The sequence below is a fragment of the Tasmannia lanceolata genome, unplaced genomic scaffold (genome assembly GCF_043159265.1).
Source record: "Tasmannia lanceolata isolate RefF3 unplaced genomic scaffold, GAP_Taslan_0.1 ptg000007l, whole genome shotgun sequence".
NCBI lineage: Eukaryota > Viridiplantae > Streptophyta > Magnoliopsida > Canellales > Winteraceae > Tasmannia > Tasmannia lanceolata.
This window is the reverse complement of record NW_027518684.1, coordinates 22,905,863-22,928,001: the sequence shown is the minus strand read 5'-3', so window position 1 is coordinate 22,928,001 and position 22,139 is coordinate 22,905,863. Positions and strand designations below refer to the sequence as shown.

At 39.5% G+C, this 22,139-nt stretch overlaps 1 protein-coding gene across 1 annotated transcript; it reads left to right on the top strand.

The window, feature by feature from the left end:
• The first annotated feature begins 6,941 nt into the window (after positions 1 to 6,941).
• On the top strand, positions 6,942 to 20,936 carry LOC143882301 (silicon efflux transporter LSI2-like). The gene is made up of 4 exons (XM_077385822.1): positions 6,942 to 7,098; positions 7,781 to 9,092; positions 10,041 to 10,230; positions 20,448 to 20,936. The coding sequence occupies exons 2-4, from the start codon at positions 7,974 to 7,976 to the stop codon at positions 20,711 to 20,713; spliced, it is 1,575 nt and encodes a 524-aa protein (XP_077241937.1). The 5' UTR covers positions 6,942 to 7,098; positions 7,781 to 7,973; the 3' UTR covers positions 20,714 to 20,936.
• Positions 20,937 to 22,139: the final 1,203 nt, after the last annotated feature.

Here is a 22,139-nt window from a genome sequence, read left to right as displayed (position 1 = left end):
ACATTTTATAGCTTGGAACCATTAGGGAACCATAATTTTGACCCCGGAACCACTAGGGAACCACATTTTCTACCCCGGAACCACTACGGAACAAAATTTTATACCCCGGAACCACTAGGGAAACCACATTTTATACCTCGAAACCACTACGGAACCACATTCTATACACCGGAACCACTCGGGAACAATATTCTATACCTCGGAACCACTAGGGAACCACATTTTATACCCCGGAACCATTAGGGAACCACATTTTATACCTCGGAACCACTAGGGAACCATATTTTCTACCCCGGAACCACTAGGGAACCACATTTTATAAGTCGAAACCACTAGGGAACCACATTTTATACCCCGAAACCACTACGGAACCACATTTTATACCCCGGAACCACTACGGAACCACATTTTATAGCTCAGAACCACTAGGGAACCACAATTTCCACCTCGGAACCACTAGGGAACCATATTTTCATCCCCGGAACCATTAGAAACCACATTTTATACCTCGAAACCACTGGGGAACCACATTTTTTATCCCGGAACCACATTTTTTATCCCGGAACCACTAGGGAACCACATTTTATAAGTCCAAACCACTACGGAACCACATTTTCTACCAAGGAACCATTAGGGAACCACATTTTATAGCTCGGAACCATTAGGGAACCACAATTTTGACCCCGGAACCACTAGGGAACCACATTTTCTACCCCGGAACCATTACGGAACAAAATTTTATACCCCGGAACCACTACGGAACCACATTTTGTACACCGGAACCACTCGGGAACAACATTCTATACCTCGGAACCACTAGGGAACCACATTTTATACCCCGGAACCACTAGGGAACCACATTTTATACCTCGGAACCACTAGGGAACCATATTTTCTACCCCGGAACCACTAGGGAACCACATTTTATAAGTCGAAACCACTACGGAACTACAGTTTCTACCGCGGAACCATTACGGAACTACATTTTATAGCTCGAAACCATTAGGGAATCACAATTTTCACCCCGGAACCACTAGGGAACCACATTTTCTACCACGGAACCACTAGGGAACCACATTTTATACCTCAGAACCACTAGGGAACCACATTTTATACCCCGGAACTACTATGGAACCACATTTTATACCCCGGAACCACCATTTATACCCCGGAACCACTAGGGAACCACATTTTATACCTCGGAACCACTAGGGAACCACATTTTATAGCCCGGAACCACTAGGGAACCACATTTTCTACCCTGGAACCACTACGGAACCACATTTTCTACATTTTATACCCTGGAACCACTAAGGGAACCACATTTTATACCTTAGAACCATTATGGAACCACATTTTCTACCCCCGGAACCATTAGGGAACCACATTTTATACTCCGGAACCACTAGGGAACAACATTTTATACCCCTGAATCACTAAGGAACCACATTTTATACCCCAGAACTACTAGGGAAGCACATTTTATACCTCAGAACCACTACGAAATCACATTTTATACCCCGGAACCACTAGGGAACCACGTGTTTAGCGGTAAAAAATGTCTTTGAACCACTAAATTGTGTTTCCGAGGCCTAAGTAATGGTTCCAATAGGTTTTAAACACCAATGATACGTCTATGATGACTTTTAAAACCACTAAAATACTGTAATAATATACCAAACACTAGTTTGACTCTTGGAATTAAAATTTTGAGTCTTGGAACCACTATGTAACCTCTCGAAACCACTAAATTGTGGTTCCAAGGCCTACGTAATGGTTCTAATATGTTCCAAACACTAATGATACAGTCATGATCCCTTTCACAACCAATAAAGTAGTATTACTATGTACCAACCACTTGGGAACCATAATTTACAGTCATGAAACCACTATTTAACCTCCAAGGAACCACTAAATTGTGGTTCCGAAGCCTAACTAATGGTTCCAAGAGTCCAAGTATACATACGATGTCCAATCAGGCTTCTCTCTATACACACAAAGAGAGAGAGGATAGAGAGAGAGTTAGAGAGAGAGGTCAAGATAAACATGGTAATATCCAAACAAAGAGGCTGGTAGACCATGAAAACATGAAAACAACGCACAAATAACATGAAAAACATGAAAACCTAAGAAATCATGAAAACATGAAAACATGAAAAGAATATGTAAACCCTATTCAAGTAGAGGAGAATGGCCATACTTGGAGCTATGTTTATCAACCAAGAAAGAAAAAGTAATGGTGTTTTTTTCCAAAAGACTATGGCTGTTATTCACGTTGGATGAGCTACCAAGGTATCCAACAATGGTGTTTTTCACATTGGAAGTTGGTTGGGGAAGAAGAAAGAAAAAGAGAAGGTGGTAGGTCAAATAGCTTAGGGAAACAAGCTTATAAAGTTGGTGGGAAAAACCAAGGGGTATATTTGTCCTAAAGGCCTATTTTTGTACCCTGACAGCCCCTTTTTAGACTACCCTTTTTTCACAATATAATGAAAACTTTGCATTTTTCTAACAATTTTTCCTTTAATCTATCTGTATAATAATGCTTGTAAATAATAAAACTAATCAAAATTACATACACAAATATAATGTATAATTATTGTCAAAGAATATGATGCATAAAGAACAAAACCTCCCTCTTTTCCTTCGTGAAAGTATGAAATGAAACGACTGAAATGAGTGAAATCGCATTCCCATCTGATTCATTAAGTGATAGAGAGGTTTTGACCAAAATACCCTTCATAGAACGGTTAGCATTAACAAAATTTGGAGGGTATTTTTGTACACCATTTAGGATCGTGACTATCCAATGGGCATCTGTGGCGTGCCCATACACAATCCAAAATTTTTCGGATCCCAGATTTGATGATCCAAAATATGCCCATGGATCCTATTCATATGTTTAGATCCCGTTCATTAACGTTCGGATTCGGACGATCCATCGGACTGTCTTGATCCATTGACACCCCTAGAAGCTAGCAATAATAATCCTAAGGTACTATAGTTTTGGAGGAAAATTATGGAAAAAAGTACCGAAAATGGTATCTTTATATGACAATTACGGAAAAAACTACAACGGAGAGGTATAGAAATATGACAATTATGGAAAAACTACTTTGTTTCACTTCTACGGACACTCGCGGGTCCACCCGGACCCGCTCAGTTTTGACGGGCCTGGTTGTCCCACTGGTCAACTTAGAAACGGGTCACAAAATGTTGACCCGGACCCGAAAATTACGGGCGGGCCGGGTTGACCCGCGGGTCTGGGTCGATTCTTGCAAGTTCTACCTACCTTGTTCAAAGATATAAACAATTCACTTGTTAGTTGTTACGCCCCACCAAAGGTTCATTAGAGAAAGAGATGTAACTTCACAACGGAAAGGGGGCGAATTTATTACGGTGCAACTCGAGTTGGGTCGGGTTGCCAACCCCAACCCAACCCGAGATAGCATTCCCTCAACCCTAACCCGACCCAACCCGATCCTCGGGTTGAGGATCGTCAACCCTAACCCAACCCGCCTCCAAATTGGGTCGGGTTGAGTCGGGTTGGGATCGGGTTCGACTACGGGCAAACAGAAAAATACAAAGAAGAAAAACATAATCCTGAGAAATAATGATAAAATTAGAGGACGGAGGTCGACTTGGGTTGCCAAGGCCTCAACCCTAACCCAACCCGAATTTAAATCGGGTTGGCTTTTCCCAACCCAACTCAACCCGAGAAGATGCCAACCCTACACGAGCCAAAATCGGGTTGAACCAGTGGGGTTCGGGTTGAGCCCGACCCAAATTGCACCCCTAAAATTTATTAGCCCCCTTAAATTAAACGGAAGACTCACAAAAAGGTGATTTTTTTATTTGATATTATTGTTGATAGCTTTTCATAAATTATAAGTAAAATGTGTAAAATAAGGTGATGAGTGAAAGTATCAAGGCAAGGGAGTGCAAAATAATATTAGTTCTCAATCTATATTTTGATATTTTGATCAAGACTAGAGTTAATTATGCTAGCCATCCTCAAATAATATAAGTCTGAACTCCACCACACCCATTTTTCACACGACATGATGTTGAATCTTTTGGCTTCTTCTTAATAACTAAGAACTAAGAAAGATAAGTGTATTGGGGATAATTTATATGAATACAAGACACATAACAGCGTAGGAGGAGTAGGAAGCCATTGACCTAAGATAATTTGGGACATTTTTTACAAAGAAAAACAAGAATGGATCAATCAAATATAAAGGCAAAGTAAGCTGCTTGATGGTGGACTCTTATTTTCCACTATTGCAGGTGGACTCCAAGTTAATTATATAGATATACAAGCATCATATAGATGTTGAGGTGGTGGCCTCACCCATTAAGTAAGGGAGCGAAACCTCAACGGTTTAATGGCGTGAGGGGGAGCATATCAGTAGTAATCCCCATGAGACATCTACAACTGAGCCATTACCAATAGGCCAAAAGCTCCATAGTTGATAGAATGTGTTAGCCTAGGCCCTTTAAACCTGTCCCATACCAAGCCGGGTGCCACCAGTCCCGTACCTAGGTGGCCTAGGGTAGTCTCATACCTAGGCAGCCTAGGTCACCCACTCAAGAGGGGCAGGGTATATCAACACAGCTGCGATGGAAAGCTGTGTGTGGTATGAGAAGCTCCCTGAAACGTTTTGGAGCCCTCCTTTTTCACCATCACCATTTTCTTCTTCTTCGTCGGATTCCAAGAATAGATTCTAACAGAACATTCAATACTTTTCTTGTATGCTCATTTATTCAATATTCATAAAATTTTATTAATCAAATAAAATGGAGTACCCTCATATTTACTAGCAGTTAGTGAAATACAACTTATTCTCTACATTTGCTATAGAGTACCCCAAACACTTCATGAGAAAAGTAATTATTTCATATTCCCACATAAACTAGCTGTGAATAAGCTCACTCATGATATTAGTAACATATGAAATAATGAGTTAAGATGGTCACAATTAAACCATCACTTGTATTAAAAATGCCCACATAGTCCTTGCTCATGAGCGCATTTCTGTGTACATCCTTAAGTCAGGCCAATGTTAGAAGAGCTAGCATAAAATTGAGCCTCAAATGTATCTAAAATAAACTGCAAGGTTTGTGATAGTTGGAGCCCCATGTAGAAGTTTTACAAAGACAGGTCCTCAAGAGTCAAGGCAATAAATTCTCACATTTAGATACCATGGAGGAATGGACTCTTCATACTAAAGAGGCAAACCGGAATATGGAAGGATCATCCTTCAAATTCGAATCCAATATGATTGAAGAAGACTTATGGCAAAAACTCCAAAGGTAAAAAGGAAAACAGAAAATTGGTGAAGAAGAGTATCTTCAACAAAAGAAAACAGAACTCCTTCATCAAGTAAAAAATAGAACCCCCAAAGGTTCGGGAGTTGAGGAAAAGCAAGAGAATAAGAAAATATAGCCAGAAAATGATAGATCACCTGGATCATATTAAACATGGTCAACCCAAAAGTTGGGTCACATGTGCAGCGTGTAGGCCAACCCAAAGAAAGAGGGGTGACATGTGAGGGAGAGTGTTGAAGTATAAAAGATTAAATAACGCCTTCTCCAACTGCTTAAGCTTTTGGAGTAACTAGTTGTTTCACACTTCTTTATTTTTTAATGGTAGCAAAAACATTTATAGAAAATAACGAAAGGGCGACTAAGACAATCAACCCAAAGAGATACAAGAGGAATAAAAACAAAGAAGAAGACGAGAACAAAAAGAGGCCCAAACTACGGGGCCAGAAAATCAAACCACTCTAAAGCTAGCCTATCTACTTCATCTCTCACCAAACCATCCGCCACACTATTAGCCGATCTCTTGACGTGATTAAAGATGATTGAAAAACCTTCAATTTTGTCAAAGCTCTCATAAAAAAAGCTAGCAAACCATGGGGGAAACACTTGTTTCACACTTCTTTATCAGAGAGAATAGTTTCCTGATTTTTAGCCACTTCACCCTCATCTCCACTTCGAGACCCCTGACTTATCAAGGAAAAAGCCAAACGTGCCCTTAATGACTTCTATTTTGCACTATAGGAAGGACCCTTCCAAACAAGGTAAAAGTTATTCAAGTGAAAGTTTTACTCAGGAAATTATTTACCAAAGTTTTAGAACAATTTGGAAATAAAGTGGCAGGATCTAAGCCCGCGTGCTATTTGTACGGTGTTACTACCGTTTTCCTTTCATTAATCAAGTAGAAACCGACTTGTTAGACTATGGACCTCAATGATTTCACTGTTAATTGATTCCTCTATCCTTGACTAGGGCTGCAACTCGGGTCGGGTGGGTCGGGTTTTGGAGAACCCAACCCTACCCGAGAAATATCTCAGGTCGGGTCGGGTCGGGTTTTTTTTTCGAAAAACCCACGATTCCCAAACCCGGCCCTACCCATGATAAATCTCGGGTCTGGTCGGATTTTTTCACGTTGACACAATTTTTTAAGGAAAATTCTTGTTTGGCAAGGCAACTCAACTCATAGAAGTAGAAATTACACTCACATTACACTTGAATCAAACAATGATGTAATTACACTCACATTACACTTGAATCAAACAATGATGTAATCAAACAATGTTGTAATTACAATCAAATAATGCTGAATCAAACACTTGAATCAACTCAACTCATAGAAGCAGAAATTACACTCACATACAATAACAGTGGGTGCGTGGGTTTTCACTTTTAACTTTTAACTAACAATAGAAAAAAATGTACATACTATAACTTATGTAACTTGGGTCGGGTAGGGGTCGGGCCCTTCAAACCTGGCTCGACCTGAGATTCATGCGGGCGCTCAACCCGGCTCGACCCGAAACCCATGAAACCTGAACCCAACCCATGCTATTTTCGGGTCGGGTCGGGTAAAACCCGGCTCGAGTTGCAGCCCTGACCTTGACAAGGCATTTGTTTTATGAATCTAAACATGAAGATAAACATTGATAAAAAAAGATTTAAAAATAGAACATGCAGATTGACGTTCATGAATAATAGAAGTGCCAAAGATTCATTCCTCATACAAAGCTGCAATTTGTGATCAAATCTTCAGGTCCAGTAGAAACTTTGGACGAGGTGAGTTCATATCTTCTCATTTTTCCTTTTTCTTTGGATTGTCAAGAGAAAATTGATTGCTGGGTTTTGGGATTTTTAGCTTTGGATATTGGGTTCTTTTCTTTCTATGTTTAGAGGGTCTCTAAGGTGAACAAATGGCCATGAAAGCAAGTGCAGAGATTGTTGAAGGTTTGGATTTCTTGGGTTTTTGAGGTTTGGTTTGATTTCCTTAAAAGTGTCTTTGGAATTTCTGACTTGGGACAATGGGCATTTCTGAAACTGGAATTTTTTTTATGCTTTTGAAGTTCCAACCGTTTTTCATTAGCATTTTGAAATTTTTAATTTGGAAAAACTGCCATGGAAGTATTTATAGTCTGTCATGACTTTCTCAAGATTTTGAATCTTGGGTTTGTTTTATTTTTATTCATTTTTTTATTTTACTTCCATGGTTCTTTGGTTCCTATTTAAAAACCTGCCATGTGAAAATCAACCTTACAAGAAATTGAGAAGTGTTTTTAAGAATTCACTCAAGATTTGATTTAATGGGTTTTATTCAAAGAAGAAAAAAACTCAAGCTTTGAATTTCTTTGGCTTTTGTTTTTTTGTTGCTCAGCCAAGGTTTCTATTTGGAAGTGAGAACTGTAGAACTTGTCACAGGTTTTGATCTTTTTTTTCTTTTTTTTTTTAATTTTATTTTCTGAAGGTGGCGATGGATGCGTATCTACTTTGTCGAAATTAATCCCATTTAGAATTCATTGGGATTGTGACTTTGCTGTTTCTTGGGTTTTCTGCTAAGCTTCTTAGTATTTCAATCAGAGAAAAATGCAATGTGAACCAGTATAAAGTCTGTTCTTGGATTGATTTCCTTGGGCAATTGACATCCCACGTTAGTAAAAATGGCCATGGCGGCAACAGTAAAAGTAGTTCTAGGCTCAATTGCCTTTGCAATATTCTGGGTCTTGGCAGTTTTCCCCGCCGTCCCTCTTCTACCCATTGGAAGAACTGCAGGCTCCCTTTTGGGAGCCATGCTAATGGTCATCTTCAGAGTCATAACCCCAGACCAAGCTTATGCTGCAATTGACCTTCCGATTATCGGCCTCCTATTCGGAACTATGGTTGTTAGTGTCTATCTTGAACGAGCCGATATGTTCAAATACTTGGGTAGATTCCTCTTATGGAAAAGCAAAGGTGGCAAAGACTTACTCTGTCGAATTTGCATCATATCTGCCCTTTCAAGTGCTCTATTCACTAACGACACCACCTGCGTCGTTCTAACGGAATTCGTTTTGAAAGTTGCTAGGCAGCATAATTTGCCACCTCAACCTTTCCTTCTAGCCCTTGCTTCAAGTGCGAATATTGGGTCGTCCGCAACTCCGATTGGGAATCCACAGAACTTGGTTATAGCTGTTCAGAGTAAGATTTCTTTTGGAAAATTCGTAGTGGGTATCATTCCTGCAATGTTATTGGGAGTAGTAGTCAATGCTGTTATTCTTCTATGCATGTTTTGGAGGTTATTGTCTGTTGAAAAGGACGAAGAGGGCGCGGCTGAAGAAGTAATTGGTGAGGAGGATGTGGTTTCTCATAGGTTCTCACCGGCGACTATGTCGCATCTCACGTCTTTGAACTCTCAAGAGGGGAGTTATGCAGTTGACACTGTAGACAATATAAAGAGATCTTTAAGTGGTGGAATTGAGTCCACGAGGGATTCAAATGCATCAAAGGAGGAGGGTAGTGGTGGAGTTACTCAGATCAGAGAGGAAAATGCTCTTGCAAGGAGGACAGTTAGGAGTCAAGTCGATGGTTTAAGGGATGGGGTGTCTTCCCAAATATCTAGTGAAAAGGTGGGTATGATCGAGAGATGGAAGAGGACATTATGGAAGACGTGTGTTTATCTTGTGACACTTGGAATGCTGGTTTCACTGGTGATGGGGTTAAACATGTCGTGGACTGCAATTACTGCTGCACTAGCTCTTGTGGTTCTTGATTTCAAGGATGCCCGACCATGCCTGGAAAAAGTAAGCATTATAATTATAACGTTGATTTTTCTGCGAATTTAAGAAAATATATCCTTATTTTTTAGGTACTTGCTCCCATGTGAGTATTTGTTTTTGCTAGATAAATTGAAGTTACACAGGTATTTTTTGAGAAGACTGGAGTGGCCTTCTATTTTCCCATGTGTCCCCATCCTCTAGATATGATTAGAAAGTTCAAGGTTTTCACAACAATTACAGGCATTCATTACTAATGTTTTCCGATATATTTTGTCTAATCACCCAATTAGCACTGTCAATAATGCTTAAGTAATGAATTTGGTTTTAGTTAATTCAATTTACATGATATTTTAAGATACATTTTTGAATTATAAGCATTTTCCCAGTTTTTGTGAAATGTTTTGGAAATCTATTTACCCAATGTATAAATGGGTGATTCTCTAGAAGCTATATTGCAGCAAGAATTTGAACTCTTCGCCTTAGGTTAAGGAAAACACAGTATTTTGTATTTTGGAACTCGCAATGGGAGTTTAAGCATGACGTGAATCAAGGACACTTTGAGTCAAAGAAGCTCTGTAAATGTTGCTTTTACTTGGAAAATAAAGGATAGAAAAATCACCTTGGCCTAATCATGAAACTTTTACAACATCCTTAAACATATGCGAACACTTATGTGATTGCAATCAATTGGCTACTGATGTCTCACTTTGATTGAGATCTTGCTAATGGGTATTAAATGCTTCTCAGAGTGGGAACAAAAGATTTTTTTAGGATAAATCTCAGATATTTTGCTGCCATTTTTTTTTTTTTTCAAAAAGGATTCTCATTTATCACAGATAAATCTCATATATTTTACTGGAAAGCATATTCCTATAAAAATCATGTTGAAGCTACTTTATGCCTAACAGATTCATTTACTCATCAAGGCATCTTAACTAAGTTGCTTTCATTTGTCATTGCATCCTGAAACAGGTCTCATATTTACTCTTGATATTTTTTTGTGGGATGTTTATCACTGTTGATGGTTTCAACAAGACGGGGATACCAAGTACTATGTGGGATTTCATGGAGCCATATGCACGGATTGATCGTGCTAAAGGGATGGCAGTTCTCTCACTGGTAATACTTGTCCTATCTAATATTGCTTCCAACGTACCTACCGGTAAGTTAACACTATTTTTCTCTTTATTTCCCAATTATCTAATTGGTGATTTAGAAATTTTAGATGCCTAGATGGGATCAATCCAGAGTCTTGAGTGATATACATTCTGTTATTCTTCCTTTTGCGTCCTATGAATGAACTGCTTGACATTGATTGAAAAACATGCATGATGTTTTGGTGTTAATATTTTTAAAATCTTCTCTTATAAAGCTTCACTGTTCCAAGTGGATTTGTTGTATGGTGATTTCTATTTAAAACTAACCATAGAGGCCTAGGTGAAACGTGGGAAGGATCTGTGGATATAAATTTGCATACCGTTGGAGATAGCATTCATCACACTCCAAATTCTATAAAAATTTTAGGGATTGGTAATAGGTAAGTATTAGTTTAATTAGCTATGAAGTTGTATTACACACTAGTTTAAAAGAAGCAGTGTCATACTGCAAAAATATGTGAAGCTTGGCATTTTAAATCATACAATATTAAGGGGTATTGTCACTGGGTGCATTTTAGGTTTACCTTAGTGAGGTACATCTTTTTCTCTGTCTCTCTCGTTTGTTTTCTTCTCTTCTTGCTCTCCATAAGGTTGGGTGTTCTATGCAAAGGTTACTTATCTCAAATCTATTTCATTCCTTTTGAAACTCTTTATTCTTTCACATCTTAAACTGCAGTCGCCATTTTCTTGAAGGTTATTATACTCTTTTTTTCCACTTTCGATCTTCCATTCTTCTCTTTTCCTTCCTATTTTCAAAACCTTACCTATGAATCCCATGCCTTTTGGTTGTATTTCATCTATTTTTATCAAAGTTCTTATTAACATGCACCCCTCTTAAGTTAGTTGCAATTTAGCCATGTTAACATAAGTGAAGCTCCTTCTAAAACAGGGCAATTAGAATAGGATGTCAATTTCAGTGCCTGATTCTGGCGAGCCAAACACACCCTATATGTTCTAACACACTTGGAGTATGCGGTGATTCTTGATTATGCAAAAATTGCGTAATAGCATACCCAAACTGTGCTACTTGTTCCTTTATTTCTCTTATTTCCTTGTCATGTTTCTCTTCTTGCTGCCAGATCAACTCTCCCTACTGCCATAAAAGTTTGGCTTGTCATCAATTCAATTCACTTTGTTGGCGAATAAACTCTTTACACATGTTGCTCTGTATCCTCTTCAACTGCAATGTGATGTTGCACTTAAAATTTTATTTATGTGTGAAGAGATTTATGGTCATATTTCATAGGGAATATTTAAATAGAGAGGACTTTAAAAAAAATGCTCAGAGTTTCACCTTTGCACAGGTATTGTTCATCTCTATTTTCTTTTGCCGCTTTATTTCTACTGAAATTTTGACCCTCCAGGTTACATCAGTTAGAAATATTAAACCTAGCAGGCAGTCCAAAATCAGTTACATTACTAATATATAGGCCAAAACATGATGTAACTGCTCAAAAGTTTTGATTAGTTTCCATTGAATCCCTGAAATTTGTAAAAAAGTACAGTGATACTTGTTGGAAGTTGGAAGACCCCCAACCCAACTGACTATAATCAAAGCTTACCTCTGAATGACATCCTAGAGGCTAGAGTATGGTCGCAGCATTCTTAATCTTGAGGTTAAAAAGCCTTCTGCTGCTCCAAAATTTTATGGTGAACCCTATAATTGTTTTGGCATCCCTACTTGCATATCTTCTTGCAATCTGTAAATTGTTGGTATTTTTTCTTACAAGACAGCTACAATATGCTCACAACATTCTTAGTCCCTGAAATGAAAAGAAAGGATAGCTTAATGTTGAGAGAAGAAGAATGGAGAGAATGAGTGACTTGGGTAGAGCTCCCCCTTATGTATTTATAGATAAAGAGAAAGAGTACAATGACTATAGTGCCCTTAGGCACATATACACTTTTAACACTCCCCCTCAAGTTGGAATGGAATGTATATATATTATATATTCCTAGCTTGTTACAAATATCATTTAGCTTTGCTTTACTCAATGACTTGGTAAACAGATCAGCTCCGGTCCACTAATCGAGTGAAGGAAAGGCATATATCACTATTTTGTATTCTCCGACTTATGGAATGACAGTCCACCTCTATGTGCTTGGTTCTGTCATGAAAGACATGATTGGTGGAAATGTGAATAGCTGTCTTATTGTCACAATAAAGCTGAGCTGGGGATGATGAAGAGAAACTAATCTCAGATAGGAGAGAGCGCAACCAGATAAGCAATCCACTTGTATGTGACATAGCTCGATATTATGCTTTTGTACTTGAATTGGATACTATGTCCTGTTTCTTACTTCGCCATGACACTAAGGACAACCCACTGGCAAAGAAACATAAGACAAGGAAGCCACAAAGCTATGAAACATAGGGGGTGAGATGATCATAAGAAACAACAGAGGAAATGGGATGTGGAGTGCTAAGTGAACGAGTACGTGAAGCAATATGAGAATCTACAGAAACATTAGGAGATGGAAGAGTAGGTACCTGAGAGAGAGGGGCCAGTATCTCCAGCTGAGAAGACAATACTTTGGGCGGAGGGCGATGGGCATCTCGCCTCGGACGTCCTTGATAGACCCTCGTAGTAGCCGGAGGAGGAGGAGGAGGAGCCGTCACCGGCAATGGTGTGGATGGGGGCACAACAAGGTTAGGAAAGTCAGGAAGAACAGGAAGGGGAAGAGGGATTCACAAATCGAGCACAGCTGTACTACTCTCGGTAGGAGTAGTAAAGAAGGATGTAGACTCAAAGAAGGTGACGTTGGCGGAAATGAACAGTCTGCGTAACCAAGGACTATAACATCGATAACCCTTCTGAGTACGAGAGTAGCCCAGAAAGACACATCGCTCCGCTCTTGGATCCAGTTTATCGAGACCAGGAACGAGGTCGTGAACAAAACATATACAACCAAAGACCCGTGGAGTAAGAGGAAATTGATCTCTCTAAGGATGTAAGACCGTGAAGGGGGATTTACCACCTAAAACCGAGGAAGGAAGGCAGTTAACCAATAAGCATGTGGTAAGGATGGCATCACTCCAGTAGGATTTAGGGACCTACATTTGAAAGAGAAGAGTGCGGGCCATATCAAGTAAATACCTCAAATTTCTCTTAGCTACACTATTTTGTTGAGAGGTGTAAGCACAAGAGGACTGATGTACAATGCCATGAGTAGAGAGGAAGTCTTGAAAACCATTAGAGGTATAAAAGTACTGATGCAGGACAATATCTAATCTAGGGACAATCCTACACTCCAAATGGGATAATGGTTAGGGTTAACTCGAAAGACTCAAAACTTCTAAAGGGAATAACCCAGGTCTGACCTAATGAAGGTTTGATTAACGGGCAACAGCAATATCGAGGCTTAGAATGCATTCAATAATTAGAAGGAACATAATTAACATGAAATAAACCTTATACAAATCAACCAATAGGTAAAGATCTTTCTGGTGAATTGTTAATGAAAAATTAAGCCTAAACTATGTTTTACGCATGCAACCAATTAAAATAACTAAAAGCTAATGTAAGTACCAATGAAATAAATGTAACACAAGTATGAAAATAATAATATCCAATGAAGAAAAACAAAATAATGTCCAGCAGCAGTAAAAGGCTCAAAACGGTCAAGTTTTGGGTGTAAGGGTATTTTGGTAATTTGGGGATCTCAGATTTTGGTTTAATACTGCTGTCCAAAACTTAGGTTAAGGTTTAGAAGGATAAAGAAAGGTTAATCTAGTGTTTAAGCTCTGATTTGATGGAAAGTTTAGGCTAGGGATCTTTAAAAAGGGTTTCGGGCTTGAAAAGGGTGCGGATTTTCAATTGGCTGCAAAAGGGGTTTAAAGTTAGGTTTCTTAGATGTTCAGGCTGAGGTTTAATCATAAAAACAACCCCTCAAAATCTCATAACAAGATCTCGGAGAACAAGGGAGATCTATGGATTTTGGGTTTTCTAGTTTTAGGGTTCAAGAACAAAGAAAATAGAAAATCTGATTTACTACTTTGTTTATGTTGATTTGATTGAAGAAATAGAAGATAATAGAAGATAATAGATGAGAGGAGATGAGAGAAGAATGGCTCCAAGCCTCTAAGAGGAGAAGAGAAGAAGAAGTCCAAGCCACAATAGCTCTAAAAAAAAATTGTCAATTCTATTCAATATTCAAAAGTCTTTTACATTGCTTTCATAAGATGTATTTATAAGAAAAGAAACCCTAGAAGATAACTTAAAGTTAAAAACTAATCTCAACCATTCATCTAGTCCAAAGTAAACTAAGTTAAGATAAAAACTTACCTAAAATAGTAATCCCGTAATAGACCTTTACCACTTCCTAAAAACACTCATAACTTGCTCAAATCACATCCAAATCATGTGATCTTGGGCCCATTAGATACGTAATTGAAAAGCCTTTCTAATAATACCAAAAACACGCCAAACGGATGAGATTTGATGTCTAAAATATAGGCTACAAATAAAATGACGAAAATAGAATGTAAATAATAAAAAAAAGACGACAATGTCTATGACTTATGCTAGAGTCCCTGCCATCAGTCTCGTCCACGTCTACGCTTGTAAACTTTGAATCCACGCCTATTGTTGATGTCCCCATCAAGTACTCTCTAGCATTATCAATGCACAAACATTTAAGGGTGCAATTACATTGATTAGTGACCTCAACATGAAAAGTGCGAAAAGCATGAAGGACTTCATAACGGTCTTTAAGTAAAAATAGCCATGTCATACGAGAGATCATCAACAAACACAATAAAATATCTATATCCAAAAAGAGACATAATCTGCGAGGGACCCCATACATCAGAATTGACCAACTCAAAAGGACTCGAGACCCTACTAACAACTCTGGATGGAAAAGACATACGATGGTGTTTTCTAAGTTCACAGGACTTGCACTGAAATGACTGAACTGGGTTAGAAACAATGGACATCTGCTGAAATCGTTGAAGAGAGGGGTGGCCAAGGCGACAATGCTACTGATAGGCGTCGACCAAACTATCCAAAATGGCACGCAAGGGGCTACAATCAAGCCGATAGAGCCCATCCACCTTACCTCTCGAACCAATCGTCTTCCTAGTCAAGAGATCTTGAAAGACACAATAAGAAGGGAAAAATGAGACAGAGCAATTAAGACGTTTGGTAAGTTGGTTAACAGAAAGTAAATTAAATGGGGACTTAGGGACACAAAGAATGGATGATAATGTAACCCAGAGTGAGGAGAGATAATACCAACACCAAAAATGGGAGTGGTGGTCCCATCAGCAAGAATAATAGAGTGAGAGACATAACGAAAAGGCCAAAATGAACTAAGGGTAGTAGAATTACCTGTCACGTGGTTCGTGGCCCTGGAATCAATAATCCAAGAGCTGGAGCTCATAAGGAGAGAGGCAGGCGAACTACCGGCTGTGCAAAACCCGCAGTAGGCGGTCGACTGCTCAAACTCAGGCGTTGAAACTCCTCATAGTCAACTCCAGAGAAGAGGAAACCCTCATCAGGTGTCGCTATGCTGGAAGAGGATGTGGAAGCATCAGGAAGACCGACAACAGTGATGTGAGCAGAAAGGTGTGGACGGAGCTCGGGATGTAAGGCATAGCAAAGTATCCACATGATGCCGGTTACCTGACAGTGAGTGCAATAAGAGCGGCTGCGCTCACCAGGATCACAGCCGCAGCCAACATTGTGGCCACCACCACGGCCTCGACAGTCCCAACCACGATCAAATGTGCTACCTCTGCGTCCAAAACGGTCACCACTATCATACGCTGCAAGGGTCGAATCATCAACATGCAGAAGATGAAAGGAACCACTCTAGATACACTGATGGGCACGAGAGTAAACCTCCAAGAGGGATGGAAAAAAAAACAGAGCCAATAATTTGTTGTCTAAGAGGTAGAAAGTCAGGGCAAAAGGCATCAAGGAATGAACAACATGGAGCTGCTCCTGTTGCCGTGCTAGAGTGGCCAGATCACATGTAAGGGGCATAATCGAGATGCTGACAGAGTGACATAAAGAGTGACATAAACTGACTATAGAAGGCATCAAAGGGTGTATCGCCATGCTGGAGGCACATCCACTCCGAGTATGTGGCACAAATTTGTGTGAGGAATATAGGACAACAGTATGATCCCAGATCTCCTTAGAGGTCTTAAGGCACATCATCGTGCCCATCATGTGAGGTGTCATGCTCTGCCATAGGGGGGTATGAATGAGGGCATCATCCTGCCACCATTGAGCAAATGAGGGATCCGTAGAAGAGGGACCACGCTCAATGAAATCAGCCTTACGTCTAACTAGGAGGTAGGTCTCAACTACCATACACCAATTGAGATAGTTGGACCCGTCCAGTTTTTCCGAAGTCATAGCCATATGTGGGAATGAACTCTCCACAGAAGGGGAATAGCTAGACGAAGGTGGATGAGTAGCACTGACACGAGGAGGCGGGCTGATGGAGGATCCATGAAGACAAAGAAAGAAGGAGACTCTCAACCACGCAACGGCAAAGGGATAATAGAAAAAAAAAGAAAGAATCACTAGACGGGTCCAGACACCATACCGCGGCTCCGAAGAAGGCCAATAGCAGAAGTAGACATGGTACTGCTATCAAGGAAGAGGAGAGAAACTAATCAAAGTAGAGCAGTGCCTCAGGAAGGGATAAAAAGGGAGTGAAGACGATTTAGATCATGAAGGAGAAGGGTGTAAGAGACCCAAGAAGGAGGATGAGGGGCAAAGGGAGTTAGACTAGTATATTTAGGTAGATATTAGGGTATTGTGAAAGGGTAGGAAGGGTGGAGGAGGGGTTCGATTAGGGTTTGGGTTAGGGTTACGGCAATGGGAGGTGGAGAGGAGGTCTAAGGAGGGAGACGTCGGGTGAGGGATTGTAGGGTGGGTGGGGAGTCAGTTTAGGGTTAGGAGGGTAGTGAGCGCATCGGATTAGTGTTTTACATAGTTACCTGATTCGCCATCCCCCCTCCGATCCGTGATCCGAGGTCGCACGATACCAAACGTGGTTCACTAGCGACCCGGATCACCAAAAATGACGAACCACGGCGACCCGCGGGAGAGAAAGAGAGAGATGCATATAGACTAAGAGAGATGGAGAGAGAGCTACAAATTTTATATATTTTGGGTTGAATTGGAACTAGAGCTTTATTTTTGAAAAAATATGTAGGGCATACATGAGGTTTTATTAATTTTTTTATTAAATGGATGTAGTATGGACTATGGAAGGATATTCATATATTCCAACGGGAACTTTCTTTTTGAAAAAATATGTATGACATACATGAGGTTTTTATATTTTATGTATCAAATGTATGTAGTTTGTACTATGGAATGACATTCTTGTAAAAATATATGAAATTATATATGTATGTATATATGTATACCCTCATCGTACCGCTTACCGGGCTACCATCGTACCCCGTACCCGTTCCCGTACCACGTACCAGAACGAACCGCGTTCCAGGTAACATTACTGTTTTAAGGGTGAGGGGGCGTTAGTTTAGGGTATGGAGGGTGGGGAAGGTGCCGTATGAGGGGGTTGGGGGTGTCGGATTAGGGTTTTAGGGGTAGGGGCGTCGGTTTAGGGTATGGAGCGTAGAGGAGAGACGGTGGTTGACGTGGAGGTGTGGAGGAGAGATGGTGGAGGCGTGGGGGCATGGACCTGAGAGTTTGTGGAGGTGTGGTGGAGAGGAGAGGAAGAAGGAAGCAAGGAATGCTTCCAATGGTGTTCCCTAGGGCACCAAAACCCTAAGGCTCTGATACCATGTTGAGAGAAGAAGAAGAATGGAGAGAATGAGTGAGTTGGGTCGAGCTCCCAATCACTTATGTAATTATAGATAAAGAGAAAGAGTCCAATTACTATAGTGCCCTTAGGCACATATACACTTCTAAGACTTACCATGTTAATTTTATTCTTTTAGCTATACAGTGCAGCTAACTGCTTCCAATGTTTTCTATGCCTACTTGAATTAGGAGACCTATATTTGTATTTTTCAATTGGTTTAATCTTATGAGTAACTTCTGAGATAATTTTCCATTCTATGCATTGTTTATATCATAGTTTCAAAACTCCTCCACGTCATCGTCGACTCCCTTGAGTCACTCCTTTTTACTTTGGCTGCATTTTTTTCCGAGTCCGCATTTTTCGTTACAAAGTCAATGAAAACTCCTTTACCGCATCAACCAAACACTCAGCCGCGTCATCGAGTACTTGACCGGTTAATGCATAGTCGAATAGGATTTGTTTTGGCTGCATTTTGTGCCGCTGCCTCATTTTGAAACACTGGTTTATCGAATAATTCTCCAATAAAAGGTGTGTGGGGATGAATGTGATTAGAAGTGCACAAATAGGTTGCAAATTTGCAATCTAATAGGTGCGAGCATGTCAAGAATAAATGGTATAAATAGTGTTGCAAATTTGCAAGCTAATGAATGAGGCCTTTTTAGCATAATTTGTAAACTAATGTAGCAAGTTTACAATCTAATTGGTGGGGTGATGCAGCACAATAGCCATCAGTCTCGTCCAGTCTACGCTTGTAAACCTTGAATCCACGCCCATTGTTGATGTCCCCATCATGGGGACATTTTGGAAATAGATGTTACAAATAAAATTAAGGTTTGTGCAATGTAATGGGTACAGTCAATGGTTTAGGACTTTAGGGTGTATTTGGGTATTGGCAGATTAAAAGTTGTATATGAAATCATTTAATTGCAGATACAAGTATGTTATACTATAACATCGCACCCGTGACAGTTTGGCAGTCTTAATCAAATATCAGAAATTTTGAAATATTGTGGCCTTAACCAAACAAAAGTCTGCTCATATTATAATATATGATATTGCAGAACATTTCAATATTCTTTGTAAACTTCTGTTTGAAAACTTGCCGTGACAATCATTTTGACTTGCATAAGTTGACTCAACTTTTCCCACCAAGTGAGTGAAAAACGCCTTTGACTAGCCCGAGTAAATAAAAGATTTTGCTGCATCAATCATTGACTCGCTCGAGTTGACTTGGGTTTACACTCTGTGAGTTCTTGTCTGGGTAGGAGTTTCTAGACACTGGTGTAAAACAAAGACAGCCTTTCAATATATACAGTAGGGGGTGAATTTCCAATCCAATGGATGGTCATTCTTGCTATGGCTGGTATAAACACTTGAATAGGTTTGCAGATCTAGAAATACGGGGGATGCTTACTCGGCTAGGGCTGCAAATCTGCCATTTAATGACTATGGGAATAACTGGTCTAAATATAATTGCAAATTTGCGATCTAATGAGTTGCTGCATTTTACGAATAAATTCCATTATGGTACAATGGGATAGAATCTGATGACCGAGGTTCTCTGTGAATAACAAATGATGAAAATTCTTTTGGATGTAGTTCAGAGGTTATTTAGTAAAAATCTATTTCCAATAGTTTCCCTGGTCTGGATTGAAACGGATCTAAGCTATGAAAAGTGAGACAAATGACGGAGGTAGTCCTAGTAGTATTTGTTAGACGGATGCAATATCTACATTACAGATGGCATATTTGTGCCTATATGGTGATTTTATCTGTTCATTTGAAGTGTCCGCTATTAAAAGGCCACTTGCAATGTACTCAACCTGTGGAATGGTCCTAAATCCTAATTTTCCAATCGAAGGACTTTTTTCCTCAAATGTTAGGTAATAACCAGTTTTAACTATGCATTTGCAAGCCAATGTTCGATGTTATCATCATTTAGATGGTGAGTTTTTTGGACTGAAGAAATGGCCATGTGCTAAAGAAATGGTGGATATGGGAGTGCACTACTAACTTTGGCAGTCTAAGGATTACTAAAATCAATGCCTTAGAAGTTATTTTATGATAGGAGAGTTGTAGACTGTTCTTTGTAGTGAAGAAGATTGCATGTGGTGATTTTTATTTTAGAATAAAAGCACGATCACAAAAGGTTATTTCCTTCTGTAACCTTTGGACATTCTAGAAGTCCAATTGGTGCGACTTCTGTTGGTTATATGTGGACCATTGCTCATTTTATTCTTAATTTTTTGTCCAATTATCTTAAAGATAACATTGTTTTCTTTTTGAAAATGGTAGCTTAAATTAATAAGTGCAAGAAATTACAAGAATAAATGATGGAACCACTATTTGAAAGTATGTCAATATATGCTACATTATGCTATAGTAATGTATAGTATTTTGTGTTTATTTAATGATATGCATGTATCAGTTCTGCTTCTCGGAGCTCGGGTGGCGGCATCGGCAGCATCAATTTCTTTATCAGAGGAGACCAAAGCATGGCTCATTTTGGCATGGGTGAGCACAGTCGCTGGAAACCTGTCACTGTTGGGATCAGCAGCAAACTTGATAGTGTGTGAGCAGGCCCGACGGACCCAATTCTTTGGATACAACCTGTCCTTCTGGAGCCATCTCCGTTTCGGAGTTCCATCGACCCTCATCGTCACCGCTATTGGCTTGCCGTTCATAAGGGGTTGATGGTTAGCATGAAAGAACACTAAAAAGGAAGAATGGAGGAACAAAAAGTCATAAAGTGTGACCACAAAATGTAAAAAAGTATGAGACTCTCAGTTTCTTATTGTTTCATCATTGTACAAAAGGATGGAAGTTCTTAATAAAGAATTGGTCGGGAAAATAAGAGCTTCCAAAAACTCCAAATCAAACTTTATATAAATGGCAAGGAGTTAGGTCCTTTGAACCATATTGCTTTTGCCTACTCTGGTTTTGGATGCTTCTCTGATGGATGTCCATGCACTTTATCTGTTCAATCTGAATGGGAATTCGAATTTGAATCAGCTACTTGACCATCCTTTGAGCATGAAGGCAAGATTTCTGATTAGATAATAAACTTTCCATGGAATTTCTGATCTGGGCGCGTGAAGGTTCTACTTCCCCTCCTAGTGATTTGAATCCTTACTGCATTTTTTGGTGCAATTTGTGTGTAAAATTGCAGGATGAGGAAGATACTATCTTTATGTTCATACCTTCGAAGTTATTAGGATTGTTTGCATATTGTATTATTAGCAACATGTATGCTGTTGGACCCTCTTAAAACTATGACGATTTGCAAATAGTATAGGTGTACATGTGTTGGAATGGACCTATTTGTGGCTGTCTTCCTGAACTTTTTAAAGAGATGAACTTCCTATTTGGACACTATCAGATACATCTTATAGCATTACATCCCATGAGTATTTCATTTTTAAGGGAATATCTCCTATATCTTTGTAAATATGGGGTAATAGCAGTCATACCCTCTATGTAAAGGGTACCCCTTGAACACGCACTTGGTGCCCCTCTTTGAAGAGAGGTGTTTTTGAACTCAATGTACTCCTATGATTAAATAATCTCCCCCACCCTCCAGCCAAGACCACATATTTAAATTATTGATTTGTTTTCATTTTTCTATTTATGACCTTTTTATTTTAGCCTATTATTATTCTAGAGCCGAGATATGGGGGATGTCCACATCATCTAGGGCCCATCTCTCATATTTACCCCACACATCTCTCAATGTGAGACTGGTTAAATACAGACCCAAACGCCTTGATTCAGCTACAATGAGATTTGTTTGACTGATCAAATCCCATGTGACCGATCTTAAATTCAAAAATGTGTGTAAACACATTTACCGTAATGAGTCTCCATCGAGCCCAGTAATTGAAATTCCCAAAAGCCCATTTCACATGGCCCAATTAATTAAAGCTTCCTTTTCCTTCAATAGCCTGTACCTTGAAATTTTTTAATGTTAATAATGACAAGTGACACGTAGCCTAGGAAAACTTACACATACTATCAAAATTAATTTTGATAGATCCAGTCTAGGCAACCCAGGACTCTCTGGAGTTGATGGTCTCCTTAGAGATAAGTCGGAAGTCACGTTGTGGGCTCTCTCAGGCCCCAT

Bases quoted from the DNA above. Each gene is read 5' to 3' on its own strand.
- LOC143882301 (XM_077385822.1), top strand. From the start codon at position 7,974: ATGGCCATGGCGGCAACAGTAAAAGTAGTTCTAGGCTCAATTGCCTTT. The intron at 9,093-10,040 runs GTAAGCATTATA...ATCCTGAAACAG, and splicing joins CCCGACCATGCCTGGAAAAA to GTCTCATATTTACTCTTGAT. The intron at 10,231-20,447 runs GTAAGTTAACAC...TGCATGTATCAG, and splicing joins TGCTTCCAACGTACCTACCG to TTCTGCTTCTCGGAGCTCGG.